Raw genomic sequence first — 17318 nt, 5'->3', positions numbered from 1 at the left:
CGTTTGACGAAACGCTTTGTTTGACGTTTTCGCATGTCAATCAGGGTCCCGTCATCCGCTGCTTGGGGATAAACATAAACAAATCGATCGATTGCTGTTCATCTTTCCCTCTGCTGCTCCGGATTTAGTGCTGCTTTATTCCACCGTTTTTTTCGCCTAAACCCTTTCATCTGCCCTGCATTCTACCATGGCGAGTGGATTCGTGACCGAGACGGAGCTGGTCGAAGCACGTCGCAAACGGCAAGAGGAATGGGAAAAGGTTAGGACTGCCGATCAGCCCGAAGGTATGTGTTGTGGTTGGTGGTGGATGATTGTTCGGATTACATTTTCATTTGGCACCATTCCCCCCAAATTCGGCAGAGGCTCCCGAGGATGAGTATGACCCGCGGTCACTGTACGAAAGGCTGCAGGAGCAGAAACAAAAGAAAGACAGCGAGTTCGAGGAAGCGCACAAACTCAGTAAGTCACGTTTGGCATTGGAGATTGGGGCTGCAATTTGAACGAATATCCATTTTTTTCCTTCTACAGAGAACATGATCAAAGGGTTAGACGACGATGAGGTGGAGTTTCTAGATTTGGTGGACAAAAATCGAATGCAAGCGGAACGGCAGGCCCACCTGGAGGAACAGAAAGAGCTGAACGAGTTTCGGGCCAAGGTTGCCACGCTGCAGGAGAAACGGTTAGACGAGGTAAAGCAGGGCATCAATGCTATAATTTAATTTCCGAGTTTCGAGTGTAACATATGCTTTGCCCTCGATTTTTCAGCAAATACAGCAGCAAGTGTCGAAACCGAAACCCGCCAAAGCACCGATCAGCAGCACACGGCTCAGCCAGAAGCAAATACTAGCCGGCGTGGTGCGCAAGCGGAAGGCGGAACCGGACAACGAACCGAAGGAGGAGCCGGCCGAGAAGCTGCCAGTACCGGCACCGACCACAACCAACGGTGTAGGAGCACCGGAAGAAAAGGAAACGTCCAGCCCAACCAGCACAACGAGCATTGCAAAGAAGGGCCCGAACCTGGCCATGCGGGTAATCGGGATACTGCCGGGCATGGGCTCGTACGATGAGGATGATTCCGACTCGGACAACAGTTCGGAGGATTCCGAGCTAGACAACAGCCAGGAGTACGATTGGATAGGGCGAAAGATTACCCGCAAGACTTGCGATGGGAAATGATTGTAAGGGGAGGGAAGCTTGAAATTTAAAGAAAATCCCGGGGATTTTGTTTTGCGTTGCGCTTGCGGAAGGATTATTGTGAAGTTCTTATCCTATTAAAAGATCCCTTTTCGAGCACGCGGGTTCCAGTTGATTAAACAATAAATGTTCAATTGTATCGTCAGTTTGTGTTGTAAATTCCATGCACAGGTGGTCCTCAAGGTTAATGGGGACTGAAAACGGCCACAAAATACCGCGTAAGTCGAATCTCGTGATTTCCAGCCTAAATATCACTAATGTTTGTGTAATTTTGCAAGTTGGGGGTGGTTTTTGCCACTTATTTAATTATTTGATTTGATTCTGACTGAATTTAAACCTTTTAAACCTTTTGAAATGGTTTTTAACATTCGATCAAAAGGGAAATTTTTTGACATTTGACAATTGATGTGTCAAATTAGTACAATTTACTCAAAGAACTGTCAAATTTAGAAAAACGGGTATAAGAGGTATCGTGTATCTCGGGGACTGTTGTTGTTTTTTCTGATGTTTGCCACCAAAATGAGGCGTTTATATATCACATATGAATAGAGAGTTTTTAGTAAATTTATAAAAATTTATTTAAAATATAACATTTTATTCTCATGAATTATTGTCCAAAGTTGTTCCAACCATCAGTTTAGCAATAGAAAAAAAGCAAAAGCTACAATTTAATTTTTACAACCCTCCACGGTACAGAAATCAACAATCTTCGCTTTGAAAAGTAAATCTTCGTCAAGTGAAGCAATTCCGCTGCTTGGGTATTTAACGAAACCTGTCCAATCATGGGCATCGGGCGGCGTTCACCAACACCAACCCATCGACATCTGCCCATCAGTTTCTCTCTCTCTCTCTTTCTCTTTCTTTCGCTCTCTCTTTCTCGCTCTCACTCCCTGTGTAACATAGCAAGCGACTTGTGCAAAAGCAAACCCAACAAGAAGAAGAAGAAACACGCGGAGCACACGACGGAATCGGGCCCGGCGCTGGTGCTGTCTTTTTCTCGCCGTTATTTTCCCAGCACCACGCGAGCGGGTAGGACGTGTACACACTGTCGCTGCTAGTGGGCTGCTTCACGCACATCTTCTACGGTACACACATAGAGACAACTAAGCAGACACAGTGAGCGAAGCGAGTTGCGATCGAATGCATCGCAGCCGTGCGTGCACCAGCCCTGCCGCCGAGTTTCAGTTGTTTGTTCCCCTATTGTTCACCCAATACACACAATTTGTGCGTGCGTGCCTGCTGCCGTTGTGCTCGTTGGTTTACACATATCCCCCAATCGTGTTTGTGTGTGTATGTGTTTCTGTGTGAGTAAAGATAGAGGCGAAGGTATAAAGGTTTCTTTTATAATATTTACATCATCCCGTTTCCGTTCTCCGTGGCCCCGTGGTTGGGCGTGTGCGCGTGTGTGTGTGCGCGCGCGTGTGTGAAACGATTTGTTGGTGTGTTAGCTGTGTCCACAAAGTTGCTTGCGGGGTGAAAAAACGGGAAGGTAAACGAGAAGCTGGAAAAACGGTTTTCCCCCAAAAGTCCCTTAAGTCTGTAACTGTGTGTTTGTGTAGGTGTGTGTTTATAGTTTCTCCGTAAGCGGTGTTTTATTTTTTTATTTGTGTGTTGTATTGTATGCCCCAAATGAATGATGAACGTGGTAGCGTAGCATGGTCTTCACCCCCTCCCTCTCCCTTCGTTTACCCCTTTCATTAATCCGTGCTGTGTGTGCGTGTTTCGGCGGGGCAGGCACGCAGGAAGCAGCAAACGTCGCGTGTGTGTGTGTGTATCGTGGTATGCGTACTGCAATTCGTCGTGAAAACCGTGAATTCCGGCGGCGACTGTAAGAAGGCAACGCCTACCAACCCAATCCAAGCAATCCGTGGTGTGTGTGTCAGTCGATGCTGTCTGTGCCTGCTCTGTGTGTCTGTCCTGCTACTGCTACTACTGGCTGGAGAGAGCGAGAGAGATGTTTGCAAAAGTGCATTCAGCTTAAAAAAAGTGAATTAAAATTCCATCTATTTCATTAATTTGACAAAATAACAAAATTATGGTTAATTAATTAAATAGAAAATAAAAAAGGTGTTTACGAAAGTGTTCTCAGATTGCTGGTACTGTGCCGATGGATGGTGTGTGGTGGTGGTGTAGTGGTGGCTCCATTCTTTGTGCGTTGTTGTGTGTGTGTGTGTGTGTACGAGTTGGAGACGATGAAGAAAGTTTTTTTTTAAATTTATTTATTCCCCCCTCTTATTAACTTTCCTTCTAGGATTTAAAGAGTAACGAGTGAAAATGTTAATACCTCTTTTCCCTACTTTAGTGTTTGGTTTGCCTGCCTTGCTTCCCATCTCTCTCTCTCTCTCCTTGGATGGAAGCAATTTTAAACGCAAAAGTTCAGAGGCCAATCTCCGTTCGATCATAATTGCGCGATCTTCTTCACCATCTCCCATGGAAAGGGTTGTGGAAGAGAGATGGTGGTGGGTGTGTGTGTGTGTGTGTGTGTGTGGCGGTGGTGATCGTCTCTCGCTCATCGGCCCAAGTGAGGCGTGAGTAGAACGGCGTGAGGATCGCGCTTCTTCTCACACTCGGTTGGCTGGAGCAGCAGTGCGTGAGAAAACATGGAGTGTGTGTGATAGGATGAGAAGAGCTTGGCTGAGTTTTACACAATTTAATAAGCCCCGTTTTTGCTTTTTTTTGGGTTGTAGGGTAAGGCTGGCAGGGGTAAAAGAAGGATGGGGTAGTTTGTGTGGTGTGGTAGGGGGAACGAGGAGTGTGTTAAAGAACAAGAAAGTAGTTGCAGGACACTGCGCACGGGCGACGAAAGGTGAAATCAGTTCTCACGTGCCTCTGTGTGCTCTTTCGTAGGTGTGTGAATGTGTGACTGTGTGTGTATTAGTAGCTTCATAGAAGCATTGGGTTTGCTTGAACGGGAATGGATTCTGTGCTTGAAATATAAAAAAAAACCTTTTGTGACACTAAAAGCGGGTCTTCCAGTAGTTAGTGAGTGATAAAAGGAGAGACAGGTTTTTACAAAAAAAAAAACACTTCAATTAAAATGTCTTCCCGTGATCGGTAGCGTAGAAAGCAGCAGCAGCAGCAGCAGCAGCAGCAGCAGCAGCTTGGATTTCGTCGCCTTGTGTGGGAGCTTGAGCGAGACAGTGAGCGCAAGCACCCTAGCGAGAAAGAGAGCGAGCGCGCGAGCGTGTGATGTCCCATGACGATGGAAACGTTGCGTTGCTGCGTTGTGTGTATAGTGTCTGTATGCGTGCAGTGTATTAGCCGCCATCTATTGTGGAGTTTCATGTGCGCAATGCTGTGTGTGTGTGTGTGTGTGTGTGTGTGTGTGGTTGTTTGTTTCCTTGAGTGTGTGGGATAAGACGTGTGGGAATGCTGCTGCTGGTATTTGTTGCTCTGTTTTAGCTTATACTGCACGGTTTAGCATCTCTTTCTCTCTCACACACACTCACTCTCCAACGCCACCAACGCGGTTTGGTTGTGTGTGCGCGCGTTCTGTCGAGTACTGTTGACCATCATCATCATCATCATCATCATCATCATCATCGTCAGCAGGCCGCCCTTGTGTGGAGCTATCAACACACACACACACACGCACGCGCCCGTATACGCAAACATGGAGACAGTTGGAATTGGAGAAACCGTGTCCCGTTCCTATCACCACCGTAGGGGTGTTTGACATTTTGGCAACCGATTTCGATCATGAATCGATCAAACTGCGTTTATGATGCTTGTTAGAGGGGTTTACACACTAATCCCCGTTTGCGAAAGTGGATGGAGTGGTTTTTACTACACCACCACCGCTCACCATCACATCTTCCCAGCTTCGGAAGGGCAATGTGTGTGTGTGTGTGTGTGTGTGTGTGTGTGTGTGTGTGTGTGTGTGTGTGTGTGTGTGTGTGTGTGTGTGTGTGTGTCGAGCTTAGTGTAGTGAACTCACCCACACAATCACACACTAGCACACGGTCACACGATGTTCTCATTGATGTTTGATGATTGTATGTTTTTTTGTTGCTGCTGCTTCCATCTGCGTGATGTGTTTAAGATTCCAACCAGCGCGTAATGCTGGCTGGCCTGGCCTGGCTGTGGCTCCTGGTTTATGTTTCAGAAAAGTTTAGATCATCGTACTTGCGCGCGAATCGATGGAAAGACAAACTTCCTGCCAGCCAGTAGCCCGAAACACTCGTTCGACGCAAAATGTTTTTCAGTTCAATGTTTGATCGATTAAAATCACGTTAACCTTAAATCACGATCAGTTTATTTTTTTAAGTTCAAGTTCAATTACTTACTATACTTGGGTTGACTGGTGGTTTGACTTACTGCCATCAAATTACGTATTATTGTCGCCTAGCATCGATTGGTCTTCATTTGATCGTAGGTTTTTGTTTGTTTGTGTTTGATGTGATTTACGTATTTTAATAAGGTATTTTTTATTTTAATTTTTTTGTTGTGCAACATTTCGGTAATTTCAGTAAGATTTTATCTTTGGGACATTGAGAAGAGTGCAACATTCATATGAATTGTACTGAGAAACCTAAAATGCATGCAGAAAGACTCCAGGTGCTCTAAGGATAGTTACAGCTTTTTGAATATTTTTAGTTACTTGTTTTAAACTAGTATTCTTTGAGACGACTGATAAACTAAACCATATTTAAATTTTGTTCCTTCGATTGGACGAATCAAAACTATTGAAACAAATTAAACCACGATAGTAAAATTGCTACCAAAATATGAAGAATAATCGAATGATGAAGATACATAACAAATTGCTTTTTTTGTAATTCATGCACGACTCTTTTTAAATTATTCTGTTGTTACTAGTTAAATTTACTTGAATGGAAAACATAACCATAATTATAAAAAGAGACCAATATAAACACATTATTACAATTCACAAAACTTCGAACAGAACATAAGTTAATGGAAACAAACAGAAGCAACCGATGCATGGGGAATGATTCACTTTGAGCGTTTTATCAGCCCTCAAACGCGCTGGGCATTATCTCGCGTGGTGCTTGGTGGTGTGCTCTTTTTCTTTTTATATGACCTAATATTTACTTATTCGAACATGCATAAAAAACACCAAACTATTGACACATAAAATTGCTTCTCTTTGTCTGATTCGCGAATCGTATTTGATATTGTGTGCTACTATGGTTAATTCTCCTTTTTTATTACATTTAAAACAACCCGCCGATCATGTCCATGTTTCCCTCTCCATGGTGTTGTGTCGTTGTGTTTGTTTTGCGTAAAGGCCCATGTTTGGCTGTGTGTGTAGCACGGTTGCTGCACAATCTAGCGCGCAGTTCTATTCTCCGGCTTTCAGCCCTTCCTTCCTGGTGGCGCACACCAGCAAGCAAGCACAAAAGGGCTATAAAGTGACTGCTGGACCGAACTGGTGGACTTTGTTATGCACCGTCTGCTTGTCTGTATGTGTGTGAGTGTGTGTGGTGCATATGGTAGCTGTTTTGTTGTGCTGTTGTGCATTTTTTCGCACGATCTTTAATCTTTCTAATTGAATCTCAATCGTTTGTGAGGTTTGTCCTTGACGTGGAAAGCAAAATAATAGCTTCTCATGTTTTTTTGTTATATTTTTTGATGTTATTTGCGAACGATCGTTTTTGTAGTCTTTAAAATAATGTTTCTCCTCACACTATGACTGCACAGCACGCACAGCAAACAAGACACACTGGAAAGACATACCACACATACACACACACCACTGTGTGCGTTCCTTCCGGCCCTAGCACGACAAAGATCGTGTATGCAAATTGGATACGAATTTAGCACCCCGGGACCCCGGGGGAAAAAAACCTCGAGATACATATGCTGCAGCCATGCCGTGCCACCCAGAACACGATCCCTTGCCCCCGCAGCGGGTGGCGGTTGGGATGTGGAATAGGAAACTGTGCCCTAAGCAATTGCCTTAAAATATGCATATGTGGGCTAAATGGTTGAACATATTTTGAGCGAGAAAGATTACGGTTTTACAGTCTAAACGAACGGGAACAAAAAGATAGAAAGAATAGACCGATAGAAAATGTCTGCTTTACAGCAGATTACAGACACTTCATTACACAGCCTTGAGTTGTTATGTTATGTGAGGGTTTTTGGATGTAACTAATTGCGAAGATTTAATACGTCTCATAAGTTTGAAAGAAGTATAAAAAAGGGTCCGAAAGGATCTACATTAATGCATTTTTGTTTCAATGTCATTTGGCAGTGTAATTGAAATCCTAAAAATGTATTTTAGAATTGTTGATTTTGTTAAAATACATTTTTGATTTTTGTGAAAGACAAATAAAAAATCTAAAATCATTGTTATACCTATTGCACCAAAAGGCTCTATTTGCATTGTTCAATGATGGATGTATTCTGTAAATTTTTTTCGTTTGGAATTGGTGCTGCTACTAAAACACACACACCAGGATTCGATCTCACTGCTGGGACCGTATTACACTTGACACTTATCGTGGTACCACGAGGCAATCATCACGTTGGGTGTGTTAATTGAACCTTTATATCTTCTGTCCCCACGGTGGCGACTCTTTAAATTCAGTATTTTGATATTCTTCTGAATGAATTTTTGCACTGAAGCATTTTAAACGACTTCTTCATTAAGATAATTACTTAAATTATTTTTATTCCATTTTTATGGATACACCTCTTTCCCTTTGTGCCTTTGTAATAAGCAAATAAATCTCCATCAAACAATTTCTCGCCCTAATACCTCACTAAACATGCATATAGAGCTACAAAAAGACCCACTTAAAGCGAACACCTTTAGCAGCAGTAGCGCTGAGTGCGTTATTATGGGCAGGTTATTAATATTATACCAAATTACCGACGCAAATGCGATAATCTCTACTTCACCTGCAAATGCAAATGCAAACGCTTTCATTCACACATAATTTTCACCCTCACTGGTGACCGGCGCCGTTGGTTGGTTGTTGCGTATATTAACTTTTTTTCCTGTTTTTTTATGGAAAAGTTGCTTCCAAAGCAAAAATAATTAATAACACCCTCACCGACCACCGAAAGAGGGTTTTTTTTGGTGGTTAAAATTATACAAAAAAAGCATTCATCAGACGTCATCACAGTGATCGCGCGCTGTGGTGAAATGAAGTGAGGGTGAGCTTGAGTGGGATGAGTGGGACGGAAGAGCAGCACGGGTGGCAATTAATAGCCCTTCCCCCCCACCGCCCGAGCAGTCTCTCCTTTTCGATCGATAGTGTATTAGAAACCTTGAAGCGGGGTGGGGTTGGGCACGCGGCAGTAAAAAAAAACATTAAATTAGATTAGATGGCCCCTCGGTTCGGATCAACCGGTCATCATCAGCAGCAGCGGAGAGGTCATCGTCGTCGACCATTTGTGAAAATAATTGCTTCTTCTAATCTCTGTTCCTGCTTGTCTGCGTCTTTCCCCGCAATCTCTCTCCTTGTCTCTCTCTTTCCCTTGTCCATTTGGGTCCGAATCCACTATCATATACCGCCGCCCAAGACACAACGACGACGATGACGATGATAATGCTGATGACGCCAAAGGTGAAAGTCTAGTAGTAGGCTTGAGATAAAGCGCAAACAACAGCGAAAAAAAACTGCACAAACCGCAAAAAACTACACCTCCTCGGTGAAAAGAAATAATACCACACACACACACATCACCGCCCAGGGTCATCTGTGGGTCTTCACCTCCTTTTTGCAGGCCCAGAGCATCAGCCGGGCAATTGTGTGCATATGAGTTTGAACTCCCATCACCGGGAAGGAGTGACGGAGGGAGGGAGTGGTTTGCTGCCAATCGGGTGCAAATTCAAAGCCGTAGATGGCAAGGGAAGGAGGGATGAGGGGGGGGGGGTTGGTTTTGTGCGCCGCATATTTGCAACAACATCAATAGAGGCTGACAGATAGACAGAGAGAGAGAGGGAGAGAGACTTTGAGGGAAACGAAGCTGGAAAAGTGCGTGCGTGCGTGCTGCGAGGCAAACGTTTTTTACTGCCTCTCCCCCCACCACACCCGAATGCAATGGAAAGTGATACAACCTCACCCCCTCCTTTTCCTCACCCACTTTTTCACCACCTCATCTCAGCGAACGTTTTCCATTAAAACAAAATTGTTGCGTTGTGTTGTACGTTTTCGCTTAAAACTGTATGTGTCGGTGTGTGTGTGTACTGATAGTGAAAAGGCGTATTTGTTTTTCACCCTCCCTTTCCTTCTTTCTCCCAGGGGAAAAACATCCCATGCTTCACCACCCCCCTTCCCTGTGAGTGTGAAAAATTAAATGTGATTAAGATGGAAATCTGTCGAATGGTGCTGGTGAGAAATCGAAAGTAGCTGTGGCCCCTGGAGGTGAAATTAGACAGCCCCCCGACGACCACCGATCGTGTCTGAGTGTTCCCCGTGTGTATTTGTGTGCAGATCGAAGTAGGCGCTGGAGGGTGTGTGTGTGTGTGCTGTCGCCTCTTCTTCCTATGATGGAGAAGAAATTCCCTCCAATGTGTGTTTGTGCACCGGTTTGTGTGACAGTGACTGTCAAAAGTGACAGATGGAAGAGCGATCGGAAGTGACAAAAAGAGAAGCACGAAAACATGAATGATCAATGTGTTTAAATGTTAATTTCTTACCCAAGTATGCGTAATCCTAATATTTCTCTTGTGTCCTCCCAATTGTTGCAGGTATCCAGGTGTTTGTGTCAGTGTGTGTGTGTCTTTGAGCAAATCGTACAGTACAGTAAAGAGCGTGAATGAGTGACTACCGCCCGCATATGAAGCAGGGGGTGGTTTTGTTTCCCCTCCCGTTCCAACCAGTGTTGCCAGCGAATGCCACACAGTGACGGACGGGGAGGAACAGTGCATGAATGTGTGGAAGTGGCGGGGAGTGTGTGTCGCGCGCGAAACGACGCATGAGTACGCTTGGGTAGGCAAGCCGCCCCAGCCAACTCTTTCACCCCGCCCTTTCGGTGGGAGTGTTTTTGTCAGGAAGGGAAGGAACACGAACTTCTTCCCCAAAGGAACTGACAAAACCAAAGCAAAGCAAAGCAACACCGGAAATTAGAGATTATACCGGAGGGAAACAGAGGAAGCGAGTGAGATTAAGCGAGTCAACATACCCCGTAAGGGCCCACACAATCCGTGCGAACTCCGTGTGGATTGGTGCGTCTTCCGCGAGCGCAGGCTTCATGGAGAACAATCTGTCATCCAACGCTGGACCGCCTGAAAGGTACATGTTTTGTTTGTATTGCTTTGATATCCTATCCCGTCCCTCTGTTAACATTCTTTTGGACTTTGGCCATTGGCCCTCTTCAGCTTTAAGGCACTTTAGCACAAAAGCACTTTTCTTACGTAGATAATGTATTTCTTTACTGTTGCTAATAGTGTAGTAGTTATTTAGGATGATAAGCTCAGCATTTCAATCCATCAACTTCTTCAGTTAACAAAACGAGCAAGGTCAGTGAGAGCTTTTTAGAAGAAATAGCACAACATACGAAGCTGGACTAGTACATGGTATCTACTACTGTCATTGTAATCGCGTGTCGAAGAAGAGATCTTAAATTGGGGAATTTGGAAACTTCGTCCAATATGTTTTGATGTTCCGAAATTGTCAGAGTCAACTGAGCATAGTAGAGATCCTAATGTCCTGAATATCTACTGTATCAGAATTACGCCATTGCTCTCTCATATACATGGAACCGAATTCGCGCATTGATAAGAATCAATTCTAGACCTTGGATTAAGATCCAGGCAATGATCTTGAGGTCTCAGGTACTCTTTAAATGCGCAAGTACCTAGAATTGCTTTAACACCCATAATAATTGCTTTGGTATCCTCTTAAACATGATCCAGGGATTAATATATTTAGGTTCCAGATTGTCTTTGAATATGTATGAGAACTTTGAGCCATTGCATTACCTTTTAGCAGAATTTCATAGGTTCATCAACTACCAATTTCTGGATACGTCGGCAAACTTGTCTCGATGTTCTAAGAGCTGTAAATCTCTGCAAGTTTCAGAGTAAAGGAGCTTCACATGTCCTGAATATCTATTGTATTAAGATTGATATCAATGTCATTTCTGTTCAAATTCCTGTTTGAAGACTTTTGCACATAGATGAATTTCGAGGATCCACAAACTCGTTGATTTTCATAAGTTCTCACAACTCAATGTCTGAGCTGTGCATCTAAAGCTCTATTCAATATATTGTGAGGTGTTCCGATCTTCAATTCAAACCCATCTAAAACTTCTCTACTCTTCTAATAAATTTAAACTTGTATTGTCCCTATCCTCTGTAGTAGTTGCAAATACAAAAAAAACCTCAAACGGCGTCATGAAATGGTAAACTTGTGAAATTGATGTTGATCAATCGACAAATAGGCATTGTGCAGGCGCTCGCTCGTTCGGCACAGTACACGATAAGATAATACCTTATGTAAAACCCTTACGCATTGCTTGTTATAGTTTTTTTTTTTACACCATGCTCCTCCCTCCAAATCCACAAACAACCATTGTCCGTTACAATCGCCACCGATAAGGCCACCATCAACACAGCCCCGCAGAGTGGCCTGCTCGGACCGTTTCGTAACGATACCCCTAACGGGAGCGATTAAAATCTGAGCTTTTTGATGGCGATAGTAATGATGACGATGGTGCGTTCGCTCACTCACCGTTGGTGTGCGTAGTTATCACACCTTGTTTCTGTTTAATTTTACATTCTTGCGCCTTTTACGCAACTAAAATGTGAGTAACGTGGGGGCTCAAAACGAGTCATCCGAGGGTAAAGTGTGTTGCAAAGCAATAGAGTGGATTAACCTCTTACCCGGTATGGCAAATTCTTCAAAATCTCGAAAGCTCTTGCAAGTGAAGTGTTAAAGCTTCTCTAAAAAAAAACAAGAATTCCAAAATGTGTATTGATTCGAGCTGTGTGTGTTTCTTTTGCGGAAAGAGTCAATCCACCATCACGCTATGAGTCACATTAATCGCTGTGTCAAGATCGGTTGACCGCAAAAAGCAGCAGCGTTTATGTCAATAAAAAAATGACCACCAAATCGGATCGCGCGCACTATCGCTCAGCTCCCATCACGCACTTTTTTTCTGTTTTCTTCTTCACAACAAAAAGGTGAACAATTCAAGAATGATGATATAATGTAAAGATTTCTTGTGTGTAGTAGTGGCCTCACCGTTTCACTCTGTCTCTGAGATCATCCGCTCGGTTTGGGGCGATTTGTGCCATGTTTGCTGGAAAGTTCGAAAAGCAAATAAAAAATCCCCTAGGATTATGACTTCACGTTGTTTGGTGTGCCTGTACGTTATTGGAAAAGGGTTTTAATGTGTCTGCTGCTGTATTCTTAACCTAATTTTTCCTTCCTAATGGATTGGAGCTTTCATGTCGGAAGCGCACTTCAGTTTCTCTACGATTAGAGCAGGAAAATAAAACCTGATCTTACATATTGCATAATTATTTTACCTCGGTCGATTGTGTAAATTTATTGTAAAATGACTACAACATTTCATGTGAAGCATTTATATAGTTCGAAAACAATATCTATTCATTCGAGAGAATACAATAACCTCACGTTTGGTAGATAAAACATAATACTTGCGCATATTTTTAAAGAATTGTTAGTCAAAAAGTGTAAAATTTCTTTTTCACTTACACATAGTATTTATTTCGATTTAAAAACAAGGAGAAAACGATCCCAAAAACTGTAGCATAATGACAAGAAAATGCCTGAAAAATCTGTGTACATTACACACCAACATGGGAGCATAGGGAGCCATTTTATGCCGATCAAAAATGCATAATTCTTCATTGTGTGCTCTGGAATTGCCCCAACCGGAAAGAAGGAAGCTGGTGCAAGTGCAAATATTTATTCGGTAGTATGTGTTCAACGGCACCCAACCCCTTTTTGTGCAAACAAGCCAATTTTTTCGCTGTGAATTAAACATTCGATCACTGCCGCCGGTGCCTGTTGTTTGCCCGAGTCATCAGATTCTTGTCTTGTCTTTTGGCGCAGGAAAAGCAGCACCAACCGATTCGAGTTACAGCGACACTTCCTCTCCGCGAGGCTCTGATTCGTTCAGATATTACTGAGCGCTGTTGGTCGGGATGTGGGGGCTCCCCCATGGACGTACGTGTGCGTGGCGACATTTCGCTGAGCTGAGAAGAAGACGCAAGTTATGTACGCCTAACGACGAACGGTCCATTTCGCGGACTGGTGATTCCGCGCAAAACGTGAGCAAACGTTAAACAAATGCATCACCGAACACGATCCCTCGGACGATAGAGGCTGGGAGAGAGAGAGAGAGAAAAAGAGAGCAAGGGAGAGATAGAGCAGAGTGGCAATTGTGATCGCGCGCGCCCGGTTCTGCTTGCCTTGTGCATGGTGTGTTAATCGATTGTGTGTCTGGAGTGTTGGAAAAGGGTACGCAGGGTAGAAACGGTAAGCTTACAGTGGCTGCTGGAAGTTACATGGAAGATTAATTAGCAATATGGTAATAAAAAACGAAGGGGGCAGGTCGCACCTTGTTCGGTCTCCAAACAGCTGACGTCTTAAAGCGAAGCTTGTAGCTTTTCCAAAAGCACCAAGAGAGGCTGTAACTTCGATGGAATAAATAGTGATTGAAGACATTTGTTGAACATTACATTACACAACGTTTATCTCATTGTTTGGAACCATTTGGAACTATATATTTGTATTAAAAATTGCAGCCCCAAGCAGTAAGTGTCTGGGGAAGGGCTATAAGCTTCTCCTTATCATTCCGATCTAGAACGTTGGAACGCGTGGTCAGTTTCAACACTCCTCCAATGCCAATTACACGTGTGTGGGGTGCCCCTTACTGTGCTCACCATTCGTCGGCAGTGTGTCGGCAAATGAGTTATGTTATTGTTTTTAAAGTTCCTCTCCAGCCGCACACCACCGTCACCAGTAGTGTGCCCGTCGCGCAGCGGCTTGTGCGGCAAGACACAAAGAAACTGCCAGCCCCTCTTTGTCGACACTCTCTTGCCCTAACCCAGCAACCGACCCAGCAAAAAAGGAATGCAAAATAAGGTCACAATCGACACTTCGATGTGTGCTGATGTGTGTTGATGTGCGGTGGTCTTAGTTTCTCTTCCTCATTCTATTGTGGTGTCATATTGTACTCCGCTATACTGTTGCCCGTATGCATTGGAGACACTTGGGGTGGGTGCGTTTAATGAAGGAATTGATTGGAGCTTGCGGCCAGATGATGAATCATGCCAAGCAGCACTGATTGAAATACAGCCAGCAATCACACCAAGGTCCCCTGGAAGCATATATTTGTTGTTTTGCACAAGCTCACGCCATCGCTCAAGCACGCCAAAGGACACCATAATGTGTTGCTAATACTTTGCACTAGCAGTGATGAAGGTGTCAGCACTGCATGAAGGTGTGAAAACAGTATGAAACGCTTTGATATCAATGTGACGCACTGGAATTGAAACAATTGTTTCACATTAAATTCCTTTTTATTACTGTAAAAGCAAGTAACTATTGTCCCGTTTGGCTTTCCTTCTCTCTACATAGAGAATTGTTTCAAAATTTTCGATTCTCCAATCTCCAATATCTACCTTCGGATACTAGACGCAAAGAGTAACCTTGCCTGGCAAACCTACGGGTGCGTGTGCGTCCATCGTAACGTATGGCACCGCCGTGAGCCTAATTTTGGCCCTAACGCCTAGCACAGGTGCCCATCGAACCGTCCGAATATATATATTGAACCATTCACACCCACTCTCTAACCTCCCTCCCGTGCAAACCAAACCAAAAACAAACAAAAAATGCAGGCACCAGTAATAGCCGAAAAACGGGCCATTCTCCTGGAGTGACAAATGGTGGGCTAGATAGTGCGGGTGCCCCATTTCCAACTTTGCCATGGTTCAGTGGTTGAAGAGGGTGGAAAAGCAGGTGGCCCTCGCCAACCACGTGGAAAAGGGAAGTTTGTTAGGTGTGTATGAGTGTATCGATGTAGGACGATGGACGTTTGTTTCTGGGAAAACATCGCACAACGGCAGCAGCAGCAGCAGCAGCAGCAGCACATGCCATTATCTCTCAACCACACCCAGTTCGCCGACCGAGGTCTGTGCACGGTTCCCTATCGCGAAAAGGGAAAGCAATATAAAGAGACGGTAGAGGGGGTGGGCGAGAACGCCCTGAGGTGTATAGTGGAGGGATATTTTATGCTCGCTTCCTTCCGCTTCAAATGAGGTTCATTATGGGTCAAATATCTCGCATCAATTACTCTGTGTGTGCGTGTGTTATATTAAAAGGTGGCGAGGGAGTCGATCGATTTCATTTTTTCCGGAGTGTAAGGGACCTAAGAGAATGCAGTAGACCTTAAAATAATGACTAAATGCTGCAACGTTCCATTTTTGTTGCGTCCAATGTTGGGATATTCAACTTCAGTCTTAAGGACATTGCTGAAATCTTGGCAATTGGCACCATAGTAACAAAAGTTAGCACAATAGACATACTAAGAATTTTCCATATAATATCTATGTATCATATCCAGCCTTCAGTATGAATATGCCTTGTTGCGCTAAATAACTAATAATTAACATTTTTAAATCAATTTTAGATGTTAAAATGTAACTACCATTATTCTCTTAAAGCAGATGTTTATAAAGAGATTATGTCACCCATGAATTTCTATATGAGTCATAATGTCTTTTACTTGGATTCAGACCTCGAGGAGATATAAAATTCCAAGCAGGCACAAACCATGTGAAACAAAAAAAGCATAATCAAATGTAACTCTGGGAAGAGCAAATAAATAAGCAAATAACAAAGGGAAGATGTTTAAAAACCCACTTCACCCAATACTAAACAACGGAATATCCAGCAGCATGGTTCTTAGTATCAGATAAAAGGGGAAAAAACGGTAAGCACTGCTCATCATCTAAACGGGGGCAATTGGATACGCCGTTGTCGGCGACACCAAGCCAAGTGACATAATCATCTTCCAAGATGGAGCCGCGGGTTACACACATTGTCAACGGTGACACGATCGCGTTGGGATGTGGAGCGTTTAATTCTTCTCAACAGATTGCAACACACCATCGCCGTCGACGTCGTCGTCGTCGTGCCCATCTATCTGAAAATCGTCTCTCGTTAGTCATTCAGACACAATTCTTCTATTAATCTATATGTCATCTAGGCAAGCAAGGGTAGATAGGAAATAGGAGAGGGGGAAAACACCACCGAGCGTTTGCATATTACACAGTCCGTTACACGCCTGTGTATCTCTGTCCGTTACGCTTCGTGTGCAATTGTAATGTTACCATGGTCAGTTATAAGTGCAATATTTCACATCAAGTGTGTATGGGGCCGGGGGTATCGGCATTTCAGTAATAAATGTTTGCAGCAGTTTGAGAAGCTTATCTACACCCGGTGATAAACCCAGATATAACCGAGTGTGTAGCAGATTCAAGATGGATTCTCTTCGTTTTATATTGGCTTCTTACGATAAGAAGTTTTTACACGTATAATTGATTGCTTGATTTTCTCGATTAACTTTCTACCGCTGGAAAAACTGCCTCCAAAATCTATTTGTGAAAATATCATATCATCGTTTGAGTTTAGAGCCTAGGTCGGTTCTAGTAGCGGTAACTTTTAACATGCACGCTGTCGACTACACCACAAAGCTTACCTGCTTCCGGTTGCTCAAAAGCTTTATTTAAGCTGTGGAAAGCTAGCTCTCAACTCGTAAATAAAACATTATCTAATGCTTATTGCTTTCAATTATCTTTTCTTTGCTAGATGAAATGGAAATCCATTTTCTCACTGCAGAGAGATAAGGTGTGATTTTCCTTTTTCTTTTCTCACTGTGTTATTTAATTTGAAAACAAAATTAATGAATGCGGTGCAAACTGGGAGAAAACTTTTAATCCTATATTGAGTCTCATTTGGTAAATAAAAAAAGAACCTCTCATTGTTTAGATAAGATGCTCTTGGTGATAGCGTCCAACACCTTTAGTTGGTGTGTCAGCTGCATTTTCTACTCAAGACGAATTACTTGCGTAGCGATAATGCTCTCCACCGTTCACCAGCACCGGAGTGCTGGAAATTTAGAAACATTAGAAAAAAAACACACTATTGGAATGTTGTGTCCACTATAAA

General features: G+C 43.4%; 2 protein-coding genes across 10 annotated transcripts in view; both read left to right on the top strand.

The window, feature by feature from the left end:
- Window positions 1-62: 62 nt before the first annotated feature.
- Window positions 63-1339, top strand: LOC121599415 (PSME3-interacting protein-like). Its single transcript, XM_041927208.1, has 4 exons — window positions 63-284; window positions 361-459; window positions 529-689; window positions 766-1339. Exons 1-4 carry the CDS (start codon window positions 188-190, stop codon window positions 1174-1176), a joined length of 768 nt encoding a protein of 255 aa, XP_041783142.1. The 5' UTR covers window positions 63-187; the 3' UTR covers window positions 1177-1339.
- Window positions 1340-2189: 850 nt separating this feature from the next.
- LOC121599874 overlaps window positions 2190-17318 on the top strand; it is a 79883-nt gene continuing 64754 nt past the window's right edge. For 3 of the 9 annotated variants that reach the window (XM_041927986.1, XM_041927985.1, XM_041927987.1), the window contains exons 1-2: window positions 2193-2520; window positions 9863-10406. Coding sequence is in view for 7 of the 9 variants with exons in the window: in XM_041927987.1 (XP_041783921.1) it covers window positions 10366-10406 (41 nt within the window). In the remaining 2 variants the exon portion in view is untranslated. Of the gene's footprint in view, window positions 2521-2552; window positions 2684-3075; window positions 3181-9862; window positions 10407-17318 lie in introns of those variants that run through there. The other 6 variants (XM_041927984.1, XM_041927978.1, XM_041927981.1 and 3 more) reach the window with 5 other exon arrangements.

The sequence above is a fragment of the Anopheles merus genome, chromosome 3L (genome assembly GCF_017562075.2).
Source record: "Anopheles merus strain MAF chromosome 3L, AmerM5.1, whole genome shotgun sequence".
NCBI classification, from domain to species: Eukaryota; Metazoa; Arthropoda; class Insecta; order Diptera; family Culicidae; genus Anopheles; species Anopheles merus.
Note: the sequence above shows the minus strand (reverse complement) of the source record. Positions and strands in the feature narration are given on the sequence as shown.

Excerpts from the sequence above, each read along its gene's own strand:
- LOC121599415 (XM_041927208.1), top strand. The coding sequence starts at position 188 with ATGGCGAGTGGATTCGTGACCGAGACGGAGCTGGTCGAAGCACGTCGC. Across the intron at positions 285-360 it reads GACTGCCGATCAGCCCGAAG|AGGCTCCCGAGGATGAGTAT; the intron begins GTATGTGTTGTG and ends CAAATTCGGCAG. Across the intron at positions 460-528 it reads CGAGGAAGCGCACAAACTCA|AGAACATGATCAAAGGGTTA; the intron begins GTAAGTCACGTT and ends TTCCTTCTACAG.